At 33.8% G+C, this 15947-nt stretch overlaps 2 protein-coding genes across 2 annotated transcripts in view; one reads left to right on the forward strand and one right to left on the reverse strand.

Moving 5' to 3' along the window:
- LOC101966891 (multidrug resistance-associated protein 1) overlaps positions 1-2351 on the forward strand; it is a 93251-nt gene extending 90900 nt beyond the window's left edge. The window contains exon 28 of the mRNA XM_078044464.1: positions 59-2351. Within this exon, the coding sequence (XP_077900590.1) occupies positions 59-197 (139 nt within the window). The 3' untranslated portion in view covers positions 198-2351. The remainder of the gene's footprint in view (positions 1-58) is intronic.
- Positions 2352-5175: 2824 nt separating this feature from the next.
- Positions 5176-15939, reverse strand: Hspa13 (heat shock protein family A (Hsp70) member 13). Its single transcript, XM_005324306.5, has 5 exons — positions 15798-15939; positions 13933-14273; positions 10972-11185; positions 8983-9150; positions 5176-8206 (listed from the first exon to the last, which is right to left on the reverse strand). The coding sequence occupies exons 1-5, from the start codon at positions 15820-15822 to the stop codon at positions 7542-7544; spliced, it is 1413 nt and encodes a 470-aa protein (XP_005324363.2). The 5' UTR covers positions 15823-15939; the 3' UTR covers positions 5176-7541.
- Between the last annotated feature and the right edge of the window lie 8 nt (positions 15940-15947).

The following is a 15947-nucleotide window of genomic DNA, read 5'->3' on the forward strand; positions in this document are numbered from 1 at the left end:
TTTCTAAGATCAGAAAACCTGATTGCAGGTTATTTAACTGGTTTTCTTCTTATTTCAGAGTGCTTGTTCTAGATTCTGGAAGGATTATAGAATTTGGGGCACCACAGAATCTGATACACCAGAAAGGACTCTTCTTTCGAATGACAACAGAAGCTGGAATGACACAAGACTTGGGGACAAAAGATCAATTACTTTAACTGGGTATTGATGATACTGAATAGAACAACTGTTCAGCATTAGTATTGAAAAAATAAGGATGGGGGAGGAATGCTCAAAGGCAAGTTCCTGACTGTGAGTTGGCACATACACTAACAGATGCCCCAATTTCTCACCATCAGGCACTGCATTCAGGCTTCTCACTTTGTTCATGCCTGCTTTCTCTGCATTTCCCCATGGGCTAAGTATCTCAGGAGTAACTTCCTTAGTGCAGGACCACTCATCTTCATTTGCCTTCCAGTCTGATCTGAGTGCCCCTCATCTGTGCACTTACTTACCTCTTGTGCATATCTTTATCATGGTAGTGGTGGGCTCTACTCTACTTCTTGTCTGTCCCCTTTTAAAAAAAGCTACTTGAGGCAGGTGCTCAGTTTTATTCTTCTTTATATGATAGGTCCTAGCATAGACCCTTTCATATTGCTCAAGCCCAGCAAATGTTTTTATAAAATAATGAACTTGTGTATTAGAGTATGTATATGTGTGTGTTGAATTATTGTATAGTTTATGAAATGATGGAGGAATCAAAGAAAAGTTGAGCTGCTTTTAGGTTTAAAGAAAGGGCAATTTTTTGATAATTATATCTTAACTGAATTTTATGGTCTGATTTATTTGAAAATATTTTGTAGAATTTTTACTATTTGCCTAAAAAATATCTATTTTCTATGGAATATCTGGATCAACCTCAGAAAGATATTTATCAGCTGGTATACATTTGTGATAATATTGTTGACTTATAGTACAAATCATATTTTGAAGGAATTTTTAATTCAGATTTTTGGAATAAAATCAACATTGTGTCTGAATTGCCCTTCAGATTTGAAGTGATCAAACTTCAGTGGCATTTTCAACATGATTTTAAACAATTATTTAACATGTTTGCTAAGGCCATCAACCATTTCTTTGTCTTCCCCTTTTTCCTTTCTATGCAACCCTATATATATATATTTGCTTCATTTCCTAAGGGTATTTATGAAAAAATTGCCTTAATCTATAAAACTAAATATTAACTAAATCTCCTTCTAATAGAATGTAAGATATTTGAAATATTGTCCTGGCTTTACAATCCTTGATGTAATTTATAAATGCTGAATAAATATTTATTTAGAATCCATTAAGGGATATAGGCATTTCAGAAATACCGTTAAAACTTGTTTTAGCTTTTGTTTTAGTTCATTATGTATTGCTTTAACAGAATATCACACACTGGGTAAATTACAAAGAACAGAAATTTATTTAGGTTATAGTTCTGGAAACTCCAATATTGAGGGTTCATATCTGGCAAAGGCCCTCTTGCTCTACCATTTCATTGTAGAAGACTTTAAAAGAGAAGAGATAGAGTCAGAAAAGGGAAGTAGGCTGAAATCATGTTTTCATTAGGACTCACTCCTGTGATAATGGTACTGATCTATTCATGAGGGCAGAACCCTCATGAGTGAATCACCCTTAAAAGTCTCAACCTCTCAACACTGTTGATTGGGATTTTTTCCATCTTATGAACTTTGGGGGACAAATTCATACCATAGTGCCTCTCTTTTTTAAATATATTTTATTGTAGATGGACAACCTTTATTTATCTATTTTTTTTATTAGGTGCTGAGGATCAAACACAGTACCTCACACATGCCAGGCAGATGCTCTACCACTGAGCCACAACCCTAGCCCCATAGTGCCTCTCTTTTCCTATAGTTTTAATAAATCAGAGAAGCTGCACAATTTAAAAATCTAAGGTGACATCAACAGTAGCCTGCATAAATGGCGGAACTTTGTGTAGTCATGGGATGAATGTATGACAGCCGCAGATACGATGGATCTCACAAACATAATGCTGAATCAATGAGGCTAGGTACAAAGAAATAACATTGTATGGTTCTATGATTCTATTTATGTTAAAGTTAAAATCAAAACCAAAAAAATTAATCTATAATATTGAAATTTTGGATATTGGTTATCCTTGGTGTGTGTGTGTTTGAGGGGGTAGTGATGGAGTCTGCAAAGTAAGCTCCTGGGATAATAGCTGTATTCTGTTTTTTAATCTGAGTATTGGTTCAGTATTATTATATATTGTTACATATGATATTTAAGAGTTAAACAAAACTAAAATTATTAAAAATGACTAATAGTCAAAATTATTCAAAGATGAGTTCATTGTGTGTTTTTTTTTTAAAGAGAGAGTGAGAGAGGAGAGAGAGAATTTTTAATATTCATTTTCTAGTTCTCGGCGGACACAACATCTTTGTTGGTATGTGGTGCTGAGGATCGAACCCGGGCGGCACGCATGCCAGGCGAGTGCGATACCGCTTGAGCCACATCCCCAGCCCCGAGTTCATTGTGTTTTGAGAAATTATTATTTTATTCTCATTTCCACATTATAATCCAATTGTCCACATTAAGCTTGCTAATCAATGAAGTATACTTGAAACAAAGTACAGGGTACTCAAAATGATTAGGTTACAAAGAAGTCATACATTTGTATTTAAGAAAAAAGTTTACTCCATGATTATCTAATTTGTTCAAGGATTGTAACTTTAAAATAGATTAAGAATATAATCTCAATATGTAATATCTACCTTATCAGATAGAAAGAAAATCCTAAACAGCATGAACTACTTTGAAGACAAGAGGAATATTTATTACTGATAGTCCTCAGTGCCAGACATTTGAAGACATTTGAAATATTTGCTACTTTCAGTCCTTACTGAACAGCATATTATCTACCAATTTCACCAAAAATGACACTAAGCTTCCAAGAGAATCTTAGGCAATAAGATTCAAAATCCAGTCCACGTGACTCCATTTTTCCACCAATGTCTCATTCCTACAAGAAACACTTAAGAGTCTGTAACTCAAGAATGGGGGAGGAAATTGAAACAATAATATTGTAGGTATAGTAAATTAAATTAAATATTGGGATGGGGCTGCTATGCTTCTTTATATATAGTATTAGCTTGAACCATATACAATAATCATTTTCATAGGTCGATGGAGTAGTGGCAATTACATCTATTTTTAAACACAGTTTGATATCAAACTTAATGGTTAAGAAGATTTAATGTTGTTTTAAAATATGCATACAAATTATAAATAGTTCTACTTGATCCAGAGGGCCTTCTTTCAGGAAAAAGGAATAAAAACAGTTAAAATATGAAAATATTACAGTGGTTAAGGGTTCAGGGTCTTGAGATGGGGGTACCTTTATTAAACCTCTACTCAAACACTTTAGACTTGTACAAACTTGGGCAAGTTAACTTCTCTGTGCTTATTTGGGAGTAATCATTTTATGTACTTCTGAAGTTGTTTGGAAAACTAAATATTATATAATATAGTATATAAAATACATAATCATTAGAACAATGTCTGCCATATAGAAAACATTGAGTAACATCTCATGTTTACAAAATCACATCATAAGATACACTATTATGTAAATAAAAATAAAACTAAGCCAATGTTTATGAAGGTCTGTTCAATGGACAACAACATTGGGATAACTGGAGATTACAGTGAGGCATGATTCTCAATGATGCATGTTTCCAGTTAGATCAAACAAAGGTGAGGAAGAAGGGGTGAGGGCAGATCTTCTAGCTCCTTCCAGCTTTCCCTCTAGTCCCACTTTTCTAGATTTTATTTTTCAGAGGTTTCTGTCATCACATAAGGCAGCACAACATTGGGGCTGAGCATGGACTGGTTTGGGATACTGATACTGCCAATTTATTAGCTGCATAAACCTGGAAAGTTTACCTGATACATTTGTGCCTTAATTGCCCCATTTGAAATTGGGGATACAACACCTACTCATGTTTGCTTGGAGGACGAAACTAAATTGGTTAATATTAGTAAAACATTTGGAGCAATGTCCTGGTTCCTATTAAGAGTTCTATTCTCTATTGCTGGGCAAAATTATTCAAAATTTAGTACTTTAAAACAAAAATGAGTGTTTTTGTGGGTAAAGAATCAGGAAGTCACCTAACTAATGGATGTTTCTGGCTTAAGATCTCTGATGAAGTTACATTCACATTTTCAATTATGGCTGCAACACCTAAGCCTTGACTAGCATTAAATCTTTTAAGGAGCTGTGAATTGGTGCTGGCTGTCAGTGGGAATGCCTCTTCCTAGGGCCTTTTCTTTACCAGTATTTACCAACAGAACAGGCTGAATTTTACATGACAGTTGGAATTCCAAGAGAGAGGTAGCCAGCAGCAAGAGGAAACACCTAAGACAGGAGTCTTTTTTTAAAAACCCAGTTTTGGAAGAGATATCCCCACACTTCTGCCATGTCATTCATTAGCAGAGTTATTAAATCTCACTCAAACTCAAGGGAAGATGGATATTTTTGGTATCTTGTGGGGATGGATACCAGAAGGTGGGGTGTTACTGGCAGCCATCCAAATTAGAGGCTGCCTACCTAAAATAGGCACTGTATTTTTGTTTGTTAAGTAAAATAAATATGTAAGTATCATTATATTTCCTTGTTTGTTTGAGTTTCTCAGTAAGGTAATTTAAATAAGTATGAAGAAATCACAGGAACTAGTCCCGGAAGGGATTGGGACTATCATCTTATAAGGATAATTTAAAAAGCATCAGTTATCCAAAGAATAACACAAACTCTGTTAGAAAATTACTTTTTATAATTACAACATCCTATTTTTGTAAAATTATTACCTAACTAATTAGCTCAGTTTGTGGCTTCATTACATTCTTAAGCAATGAACTCATATTCAGAATTCAAAAGACACTGTTCATATGATGCAGGAACTCTCTTTCCTAAATTAGGGAAATAAGCAAAAACTCTTATTAGAAAACCCAGAGACAGAAGCAGGAAAATGTACATTTCTGGAATGAGACATTGAGACTGAGGTTGAGGGACACCATTAGCATCAGACCACCTCTATCCAACTTTTGAATTTATACACATCAAAACTGTGTTTTAGTCTAGTTCTTAATAGAAAATAAAGTACACAGTTTAAAAAACAAACTGCAAAATGGTATTTATTTACATTAAAACATGAATTATCTGTACACACACATTTAAGAGGCACAATCTGTTTTGCACAATATTGTAATATTCAGCACACATTACACAGTTATCTGTTGATAAGTTAGTGGTTTGAGTGACAACACAGTACCAAAACATTCCTGATACAAAATAAATTACTCACATACTCTATACAAGATATTTAGAATTTTGTTATGTACTTGAAAAAATAATTAGTCACATGTACAACTAAAACGTTTGTTTTACGAAAAACAACTTCAGATTGTTATTAATAAATGACCCCTTTCAGAATGCATTCTTATCTTTTAAATAAACTACACTGATGTCAAGACTATGTATAGATACAGCCCTAAAATATGATTGAAGAAATTCCTTCATTTTTTAAAGGTATAATTATACTAGAGAATATGCTAAACTACTGCCCCCAAATTCCAACACTGCTATTCTATTTTTCAAAGAGTCAAATTATTTAAATTCCAATTTTATTGTGTGATTAGCTGCCCTGTTTTGCACATTGCTTCCTTAAAAAAAAAATGTTAACAGGTTAACAGATTGTCATGAACCACATCAAGTATCTGAGAAATTCAAGTTTTTTAATCTTAAAATATTTTAGGTTAAAATTGATACTCTGTAGAGATTGAACACTTTTCCCAAAGACCTTCCAAAGATATTTTTCAATTCTAATCTATTAAAATTTATATAAAGTCCAAGCGAACACTTAAATATTTTCATAATGCAGTGGTGGATTCATCTTTGGCATTTCTCAATTAGTTCTAAAATAAAAGTTTTGTATTTTCTTTACCTACTACAGGTATTTTCTATATACAAACGTATTTGAAATTTGTTTCAAAATCAATTTCACCGCTAAGAAACGTTTTCTTTTTATATCTGAAAAAATATTAACACTGTTCAATGTTTTGATATTGTTGAAATGTATTTGCTTGGTTCTCATCTTTAGTGATTGGAAACAACATCTTTAAAGTTCGGATAAAGAAGATACACTTTACCTTAAAAAAATGGTGATTAGGATATAAAATTTTTGAATATTAATATGAAGTAGGTCTCCACTAAAGAAATAAATGTATCTTCACATAACATGGAAATCATAGAAATAAAACTGCTATTATTTTCTTACTTGGTCTCTGGGTTTTCTTAAAGAAAACAAATAAAATACAACAAAATACCTAAGTTCTACAAATGCTGATTTGTGGAAAATTTTCCCATATTGCCTTCTATGTTAGATTTATTTCCAGTATTCACAAATTTTATGATCTCATCATACCCCAATTTATGGCTAAAATAATCCAAGTGTAACTATTTAAAAATAATACAGACTAAATAACAGGGTTTTTACAGTTTGATACATTTTCCTCATTTGAAACAAAATATGGGGAAAAAATTATCAATGAAACTCAATCAGACTAACTTTTATAGTTCAAATCCATGCTATATTTTCCAGAGCTCACTGAAAATGTAAATTAAGAAATAAACAGAAACACAATAGGTAATTAATGCTATTTACTAATATCTGCACGTCCTGGTTTACAAAAATGAAATAGCAATGACTTTATTATGACAAGAACACATTTTAAGAATGCAACTAATAATTCCCTACTGTATTCTAGCTAAGCAGAATCATGGAAATCCAAGCAGAGAATGATGCACAGTAGATGAAGGACCTACAATAAAAATTGGGTATTTCTACTAGCTGATACAGAAAAATTTGAATAAATCTGTATTTATTTTAGAAAGCAAAACTGATTCATGAAATACATTAAGATAATCTGGAAAATGCAGAATATGTGCATATGACACACAACTGGACATTGAAAAAGTAAATTTGTATATGGCCGTTATTGAATATATATGCAGCTTAATAATACTGGTACCTTCCAATGAAAATACCTGACATCAACACTGTCATTCAAGTATATTCAAATTTATAGTTAGATGTGATGACCAAGTAAAGAAATTACCAGCTCCTATTAACACAATTTAGTAAGAACTGGGAAATCTTATAATTGGCACTATTTAATGTTTACAGAATACAATGTTAAGTGCATATGGTTATCTATTTCCTGAATTCAGAAAATATAGCCACCTATGCTTCTCTAATAAGAGTATGTACTGGAATGAGACCTCTCCAAAAAAAAAAAAATATATATATATGCTATGTAAAATTTTATTTTATCTAAATATTGCCTTCTAGGTAAATCTGTGACATATTTTAGATAGTAATTCTCTTTTTTGGAGGAGGTGCTCTGATAAAGGGGAAGAGCTCACCAGATAAGATCATGTATTTGTATTTGATCACACATCATTACTCCAGAATTCAATTGAAGTTGGTTTTTTGTAAATGCTTATTGGGAATTTCTAAAGCACTGACTTGGAGAGGCCATGAGCCTCCATCAATCCCTGCTTGGATGGCCACGCCTGTCACCACTGCCAGGTCAGGGTCTACAGATGTGTTGGGATCCTTTCCAAAGAACTCTTGAATGACTTGGCGGATTCGAGGAATACGAGTAGAGCCCCCAACTAAAACGACCTCATCAATCTCAGTCTTGTCCAGGTGGCCTTCTTTTAATACTTGCTGAATGGGCACAAGTATTTTCTGGAAGAGATCTTCATTAAGGCTATCAAAGAGCTTCCGAGATATTTCTGTTTCAAATAAAACCTGACTTTTCCCACTTTTCTTTTCCAAAAGGCCGGGTCCAAACTCTCTGTTTGCATGACCATCTACTGGGTTAAGTTTGTCCTTTGGCAGTTCAGTGTCATTACTCTGAGCTTCCTTTCCATCCTTTTCCTCCACTGTTAGCAATACAGATATCTGGGCAGACTGATGCAGAGTCAGATTTAATTTGACCATTTCCACAGCTTGCCTTAATCTGTGGATTTCCTCTTTCCTAGATGGGAGGAAGCCATATGTTTGGTACACCAGTTTATATAAGTACTGAAGCAACCGCTGATTGAAATCCTGTCCTCCAAGTTTATTGTTTCCTAAGTAAAAAATTTAAAAAGTTTGTATTATATTCATATATATGTATGTGTATAAAATTTTATTCTAATATAATAAATTTCTTTTAAAATGCATTAAAATTTTATTCAAAGATCATTATTAAATACTGTGTTAAAATGATTTGAACCCTGACCCATACTATTAAAAAACTGTGCACATTAAAGTTAAAATATCTAAATGATGTGGAAGAAGTATCTTAATAATCAGATAATTTTTCAAAATTAGAGATGAAAAAACAGATTGGCTTGCTATAATAATGTATGTTAACAAATATAATGAAATTATCCCTTTTTATTTTTCAGGAATTTTTTCTTCCCACTGTTTCCTTCACCATCACCATGAATGCCTTATTAGCCCAATATGAAAAAATTGGAAGTTAATTTGATTTATAGGGTTTCCTATCACTTAAACATAACTTTTTCTATATGCAAATAGTGGCATAAATAACACAGAAAATTATAAGCTGGGGTGGTACATCGTCTATAATCCTAACTACTCAGCAGGCTAAAAGAAGAGGATCACAAGTTCAAGGCTGTGTAAACATCTTAGCCAGAGCCTGTCTGAAAATAAAACTTTAAAAACAAGTTGCTGATGTAGCTCAGAGGGAGAATGCTCTTTGGTTCAATCCCCAGTACAAAACAACAACAACAACAACAACAAAAAAACAAACAAATCAAAAAAAAAAAAAAACCCACAAACTACATATTAGGTAAGTTAAGTGTTGCTTGAATCTCTTCAATTTTCTATTTTTTCTCACCAGACATTGCTCGGGTTAGAAACATCCCTCCTTGTTTATTCAGTAATGACACATCTAGAGTTCCTCCACCCAAGTCGATAACCAAGACATGGAAGACATCAGCCTTGTGGAGACCATAGGCCATTGCTGCTGCTGTAGGTTCATTTATTACTCGCAGGATCTTCAGTCCTGTAAAGATTGATTGGAGAAAAGGACAACTGATAAGAGGAAGTTATTAAGAAATTTCTTGTCACTCAGCAAACTAACTTTCAAGAATAGATTGAAAACTAATGTATGTTTCAGGAGCTATAACAACATTCAAACTGAAGAATTCTTTTAAATATCCTAATACCTATTCCTTTATTCCTTTGGTTCTCTATCACTCTGCTCTGGTCACACTAGACAACTTCCTATTCCTTTTTTTGTGGTGTGGGGGGGGGTTACACAAGTTAGAATTCAGGAACACTCAATCACTGAGCCACACTCCCAACCCTATTTTGCATTTTATTTAGAGACAGGGTCTCACTGAGCTGCTTTAGCACCTCGCTTTTGCTGGCTTTGAACTTGCAATCCTCCTGTGTCAGCCTCCCGAGCCACTGGGATTACAGGCGAGCGCCACCACTCTTGTCTTCCTATCCTTATATATCACCAAAATCCTATTTTATGATTGTACTGTTTCCTCCCCCTATAATGAACTTCCTGCATGTGTCTGCATAGCTAACTACCTCACTTCCTTCAAATCTGCTTAAATATCTCCATGAGGCCGAATGACCATCCTACTTAAATGTGTAAGTCCCCTGTTATTTATGGTTTGGGTCTGAAATGTCTCTCCAAGTCTCATATGCTCAAAGGTAAAGATTTTGGGAATTAATTAGATAATGAGGGCTCTCACCTCATCAGTACATTAATCCACTGATGGCTTAGAGGGACTACTGGAAGGTGGGACCTAGTTGGAGGAAGTAGGTCACTGGAAGCATGCCCTAGAAGTTTTTCTTCTCTGGCTTATCTTTCTCTCCTCCCTGGCTACCATGATCTGAAAGCTTTCCTCTGCATACCCTTCTGCCAAAAGGTTTCTGCCTAGAAGCCAGCTGACCATAAACTGATTGCCCTGAAAACATAAGCCCAAATAAATCTTTCTTCTTCTTAAGTTGTTCTCATCAGGTACTTTGATCACCCTGACTCAGAGCTAACACGCTGCCTCTAATCACTTGACCACCACAAACAATTCTGTCCCTTTATCCTGCTTTTATTTTTCATAGCATGTTACTTTCTGATACACACTGTATCAATGATTTTCAATCAGAGGTGTTTTTATCTCCAAGAGATCTGTGGAAATGAATGAAAGCATGATTGTCATAACATGCTGCAAAATATTCTTAAATGCACAGGACTGCCACCACCACACCCAAGAATTATTGAGCCCAAAATGTCAATAATGCATATGTTAAACTTAGAGACATGTTTATTCTGTGTTCCTTTCTGTCAAACATAAGCTGCACAAAAACAAGGAGGTACCTGTTTATTTTGTGAGACACTCAATATTTGTTTTATTTTTTTAAATTCCATCTGCTTTTATTTTTGTTTTGATGTGGTCCTGAGGATTGAACCCAGTGCTTCACACATGCTAGGTGAGTGCTCTACCACTGAGCCCCTGCCCCAGCCCCAATATTTTTTGAAAAGTTTTAAAATATTTTCACATCAGATTTTTTGACAACATTATATTTACCTTAACTTTGATTAAAGAAATTTTAGGGAAAAAAAAATCCCTCCCTGCTAATGTGTCCATGTTTTCTACCTTTGTCATGTGCCTATGACTGGTTCTTATTTTAATATACACATTCTACATCATGCTACAGAGCTCTTGTAATTATCACTTATCAACCTATATAAAAATCCACTAATTTACCCACGATATAGGTTGTTTTTGTGCCTATAGTTAAGTGATTTACAAAGTGACAAATACCAAACAAAATCTTGAGAAAAATCCAACACAGGCAAGAGTGCTATTACCTGCAAGGTTGGCTGCTTCAATTGTTGAATTTCTTTGTTTTAGGTCAAATTCTGCTGGTACAGAAATGACAGCATTAGCAACTGGCATTCCAAGATATTCTTCTGCCATTTCTTTTAATTTTAACAATAGTCGAGAGCCAACATATTCTGGGGAAACGGTGATGGTCTCATTACTTGTCACAGAAAACTCAACCAATCCATTTTTGTTTAAAACCTAAAAATAGGATTAAAAAAAAGGAATATGAATAAAAGTCTGTTAAATATAAACATATGTATGTACTTACACACATACATAATAGATTTTTTTCAATAAAAATTTACCTTTACAAAGTGATAAATTCCATATTTGTATCCATCTGCCAAGATTAGAGCTTATTAAATGTTATACTTTAAGAAGTATAAAGTAAATAAAATATATGCTACAGTTCTTAATAAGAGCAGAATAAAATTCATAACCAAGCATATTTATTTGTTCAATGAATTCCTGATAAAAGACAGGAATTTCCCTTTATCCACACAGGGATGTGTTCCAAGTTCCCCAGTGGATGATCCTTCAGCTTAAAAGAAAAGCATTTGCTTTGGCTTCTCTTTGGCATATTCAAATTGTCTGCATCACTACTCCTGCATCTTGGTTCCACTAATCAGTAAAATAAAGTTACCTGAACACAAGCACTATACTTCAAGAGTCAAGTTGATAATCAGTATAAGCACCAAGGGACTTGGTAGCATATAAAATAGATACGGGGTAATACCAGTTCTGGGTGGGATTGAACAGTTCTGAAGACTTTGTTTTGCTACTCAGAATGTTATATAATTTAAAATCTGTAAATTATTTCTAAAATTTTTCCTTTAATATTTTCAGATAGTGGTTGATCACAGGTAACTAAAACCATGGAAAATAACCACAGAAAGCAAAATCAAAATAAAGGGGGGGGGGCTAATATATAAGGAATAACAGTTGCTCAATCATGTATATAACTCAGGATCTTCCCTTTCTCTTTTGTTCCAAGTTAGCTTGTTTTCTAGAGTAAAAAATAAAATTAAAGAAATTTCTAATACATATTAAAAATAATAATTTTAGTACTTTATTATGTCCTTATCCAAGAATCAAACATCATTTACATTCTTATTTCCATGAAAATATTTACTATGTATTAGCTCATTTTCTCTAATGTGGGCATACATTTAAAAAACTAGATTATCTCTAAAATGTACTACATTAGTACATTTTACCTAGTACACTTGTACACACCCTAGTATAAACTATGAACAGATTGTTTTAACAGCAATAGCAAAAAAAATTAATCTCATCCAGAAATTATAAGACTCTTTCCCCAGCCATTGTAGACCTCATAATTAAGTTACAATCAAAAAAATCTGACCTTGTAAATAAAAGCAAGCTATAGATCTACTATGAATATAAGATACAAAGATACCAGTACCATAAGGCCCACCCCAAACCAAAACAAATTGTTTAGAATCATTTGAAATTTAGTAACTTAAAATAACTCTTCAACCAGTAAGTAATGCACCCAAAGCTGTAACTTAGAGAAAATGTATAGCTTTAGTATTTTATCACTAAAGATTATAAATTAATAAAAGAATCCCAAAGAAAGAAACTAAAAACAAAGTAATAAAGTTAGAAGTACAACAATTTTTTTTCTCTCTGAAAATAGATTAAAAGTTTAAAAATTTTTATGGGTAGGGTTATTCAACAAGCAGCAGTGACTGAACTAGCTAATGATTTTAAAACTAATTTAGAATCCTAGTTCATAACTTAGAAGAAAAACTGTACATTAAAATAAAGATTTAAATGTTTAAAACAAAAGCAAGAAAATACTCAGCAACAAAACACAAACCAACACCTATATAAAAGCATCAGGATGAAAAATGAAACAAAACAAAACAAAAACACCAAAACAAGTGGATAAGAAAACCATATTAAGCACAGTAAGAGTCAATGCCATTTTTATAAAATTAAGAGGGAATTTTGCTGCATACAAACTTAAAATTTTGACAACTCAAAAACAAATCATCAGTTAAAATAAAAACAATTAAAAAAATAACAAAACCAAAAGTATTTGATTTTCATTTAGGAAAAAAATATCATGTCAAAGAAACAGAACAACAACAACAAAAAATAGTTCACCAAGGAAAATAAAAATATGAATAAAAAAATTTCTAAAAAAATCTCACTAGAAAGCAAAGAAATGAAATTTAACAGAATATTTCATTTTTCTTTCATCTGATTGGCAAATATTGTAAAACAATAATAACCAGGGAAGATAGAAGTGCTCTAAAAAATAACAGTTAAGAGCATATAATCTTTCTAGTGCACAATCTGTTAATAAAAATCAAAGCCTTAAAAACATGTGTACCTTTGACCTATCAATTCCACTTCTAGAATTCAAGTCAGGAAATTTTCAGATAAGTAAAAACAGATGTATTTACAAGAACATTCACTGAACCTCCACCATTAGTGGAATACCAGAAAAAATAAGAAAATATACAGTGAAAAGAGACTGATCAATTTAGTCATTTTACACAACCATTAAGATAACATCTATGACATATTACTAAGTTTCAAGTAAATCAGAAAACACCATGCCTTGTATGATCTATTCAGACATAAACAAATATGTACCTACATAGATAATATCTATCTACAGTATATGGGGCTTCATCAACCTTCCTGCTACCTTGAATAAGGTAAGGACACATTCTCAAAATGGCAGTAAGTAAGGTCCTAAGTTCTTGATAACATTGAAGAGTTTTAGCAATAACTCACCCTGGAGCTGCTGTGGAATTTCCTGTTAAATGAGATAGCATAACATCCATGTAGATTAAGTAAATTAAAACAGAATGTTTTATAATGTGAAAGTAAAGTATTAATTGAAACAATACAATAAATAAGTTATTTAACAGTAAAATAAACAAAACTTTTTTGGATCAATCCCTTACCTTAAATGGGTATCTGCCAATTTCAGCCTCAAGCTCTTCTGGAGTGAAAATCTTGCCTATGAATCTTTTGGCATCATAGATTGTGTTTTGAGGATTTGAATCTGCCAACTCTAAGCTTTCATATCCCACATATACATCACTGTCAGTAAAAGACACCATGCTAGGTATGCTGATATGCCCATTTTCATCTGGAATCACCTTTACTTTTCCTGTGCCAGGAAAAAACACCCCAACAGAACAATAGGTGGTGCCCAGGTCAATGCCAATCACTTTTGGAGTAGGCAATGGTAAATACTGTTGTGCCAAATAGCCAGCCAATAGGAGAGTCAAAACAGCTGATCCTGAAAACAGGCAAATTAAAAGATACATCTTATCAGATTATGATAATATACTAAATTACTATAGCAAAGTCTAATATGCTCAATTACTAAAGCAGTCCCTTTAATACCAATCTTTGAAACAAGACTAAAAATATATCTCATTTAATTTTATAGAACTGTTAATACTTCTCTAAGACATCTAGTTTTTTATAATGTAATTAGTTATAATTAAAAATAAAGTAATGACAAAACAAAAACAAAAAAATCCTGTAATTGTATCGTAGTTCACTAGCAGAACACAGGAATAAAATGTAAAAATACTTAATAATATTTGTAAAATAATTCTGCTCATGATGTCAGGAAACACCCTTCATCTGAAGTAAAAGTTAAATTTTATCCAATTTTCTTGAACAATTGCTATTTAAATTCTATAAAGCTTATGTTATCATTTTTGAAAAGAAGCTCCATTATTGAAATTCTCACACCAAAACCTTTACTAATAATGTAGAGTTAAAACTCTTTACTTTTGTTATCTCCTTTTCCTTTTCAAAAGGATAAAATGGATACATCAGATACAATGACTTTGAAAGTTGCTCAGGTATTAAACCATCACTTCATAACAGAACATAGTTTATATATATATGAATTAAAGACAGATCTTGTAGCGATAATATTTAGGGGAGAAGTATAAAAGTGAGTAACACTGATGACAACATATATGCAAGCTCCTTGAAGGCAAGTTTTGTTCACTGTTGTAGCTCTCATGCCAAGGAATAACATATGCTCAGCAAATACAAATTCATGAAAAAATAGATCTGAACGAATGCCATAAATAATTGTAAACATAAGCAAAAAAAAAAAAACTACTCTAAATTTGGAATTATGCTCTTACTTGATTTCAGGAGGCTATGTTATATACCTGTGTACACTTATGTTACATTACAACCCAAAACGTCAGTTAGTAGGCCTGTGTTACTAATTGTTAGCTCATCCTCTTCAACACTAACTCAAAGAAATGAAATCAAGTGTCAATTTCCTTCCACCTACAGGCAAATTGCATAAAGAGTTTATCACCTTCCAAGCAGGGGAAGGTAAATCCCATCCGATATGGTGGAAAGAGCATCAAAAGGCCCTACATCCCTTCAAGCTCAGCATCCCAGGCATCTACAACTCAGGATGCTCCTGCTGCGGCTCCTCCCCCCTTCCTCCATAAAGGGTCCCGGAGGTGTAGGTTCCTGCGGCCTCTCAAAGGCCCCATTTCGGCCAGCAATTCAAAACCGAGGTTCTGTTGTAAGAAACCCATCGCCAAGCCGAAAATCCCTGAGAGGTACGATTTGTACGTAGCTTGCCAGGGCCTAGACTTCTCTTGGAGGCGCCTCCACCCCCACCAGGTCCGAAAAGCCCCAAATCGCCTCCAAGTCAGCTTTTCCAAGTCCCCTTCTATGCCAGCTGGAACCAAGAGCTTAGACAATCATTCCGCCCACCCTGGCCTCCGCGGACCGCCTTGACGTCCACCCAGGCAAAAGAGACCCCTTAGACACTGACCTAAGATCGTCATCTCTCCGGCCATTACAGTCCCGCCGAAGGGGCTTGGGATGACTGTACCAGACGTGAGGCACCGCCCCCACGCCGCCCCGCCAGCCCGCCGACCCCTGGGAAATGTAGTCGTTCTGTTCTGACGCAGTTGAAGAAGCT

The sequence above is a fragment of the Ictidomys tridecemlineatus genome, chromosome 3 (genome assembly GCF_052094955.1).
Source record: "Ictidomys tridecemlineatus isolate mIctTri1 chromosome 3, mIctTri1.hap1, whole genome shotgun sequence".
Lineage (NCBI taxonomy): Eukaryota > Metazoa > Chordata > Mammalia > Rodentia > Sciuridae > Ictidomys > Ictidomys tridecemlineatus.

Excerpts from the sequence above, each read along its gene's own strand:
- Hspa13 (XM_005324306.5), bottom strand. The coding sequence starts at position 15,822 with ATGGCCGGAGAGATGACGATCTTAG. Across the intron at positions 9,151-10,971 it reads TGAAGCAGCCAACCTTGCAG|GACTGAAGATCCTGCGAGTA; the intron begins GTAATAGCACTC and ends CAATCTTTACAG. Across the intron at positions 8,207-8,982 it reads TCTAACCCGAGCAATGTCTG|GAAACAATAAACTTGGAGGA; the intron begins GTGAGAAAAAAT and ends TTTTTTACTTAG.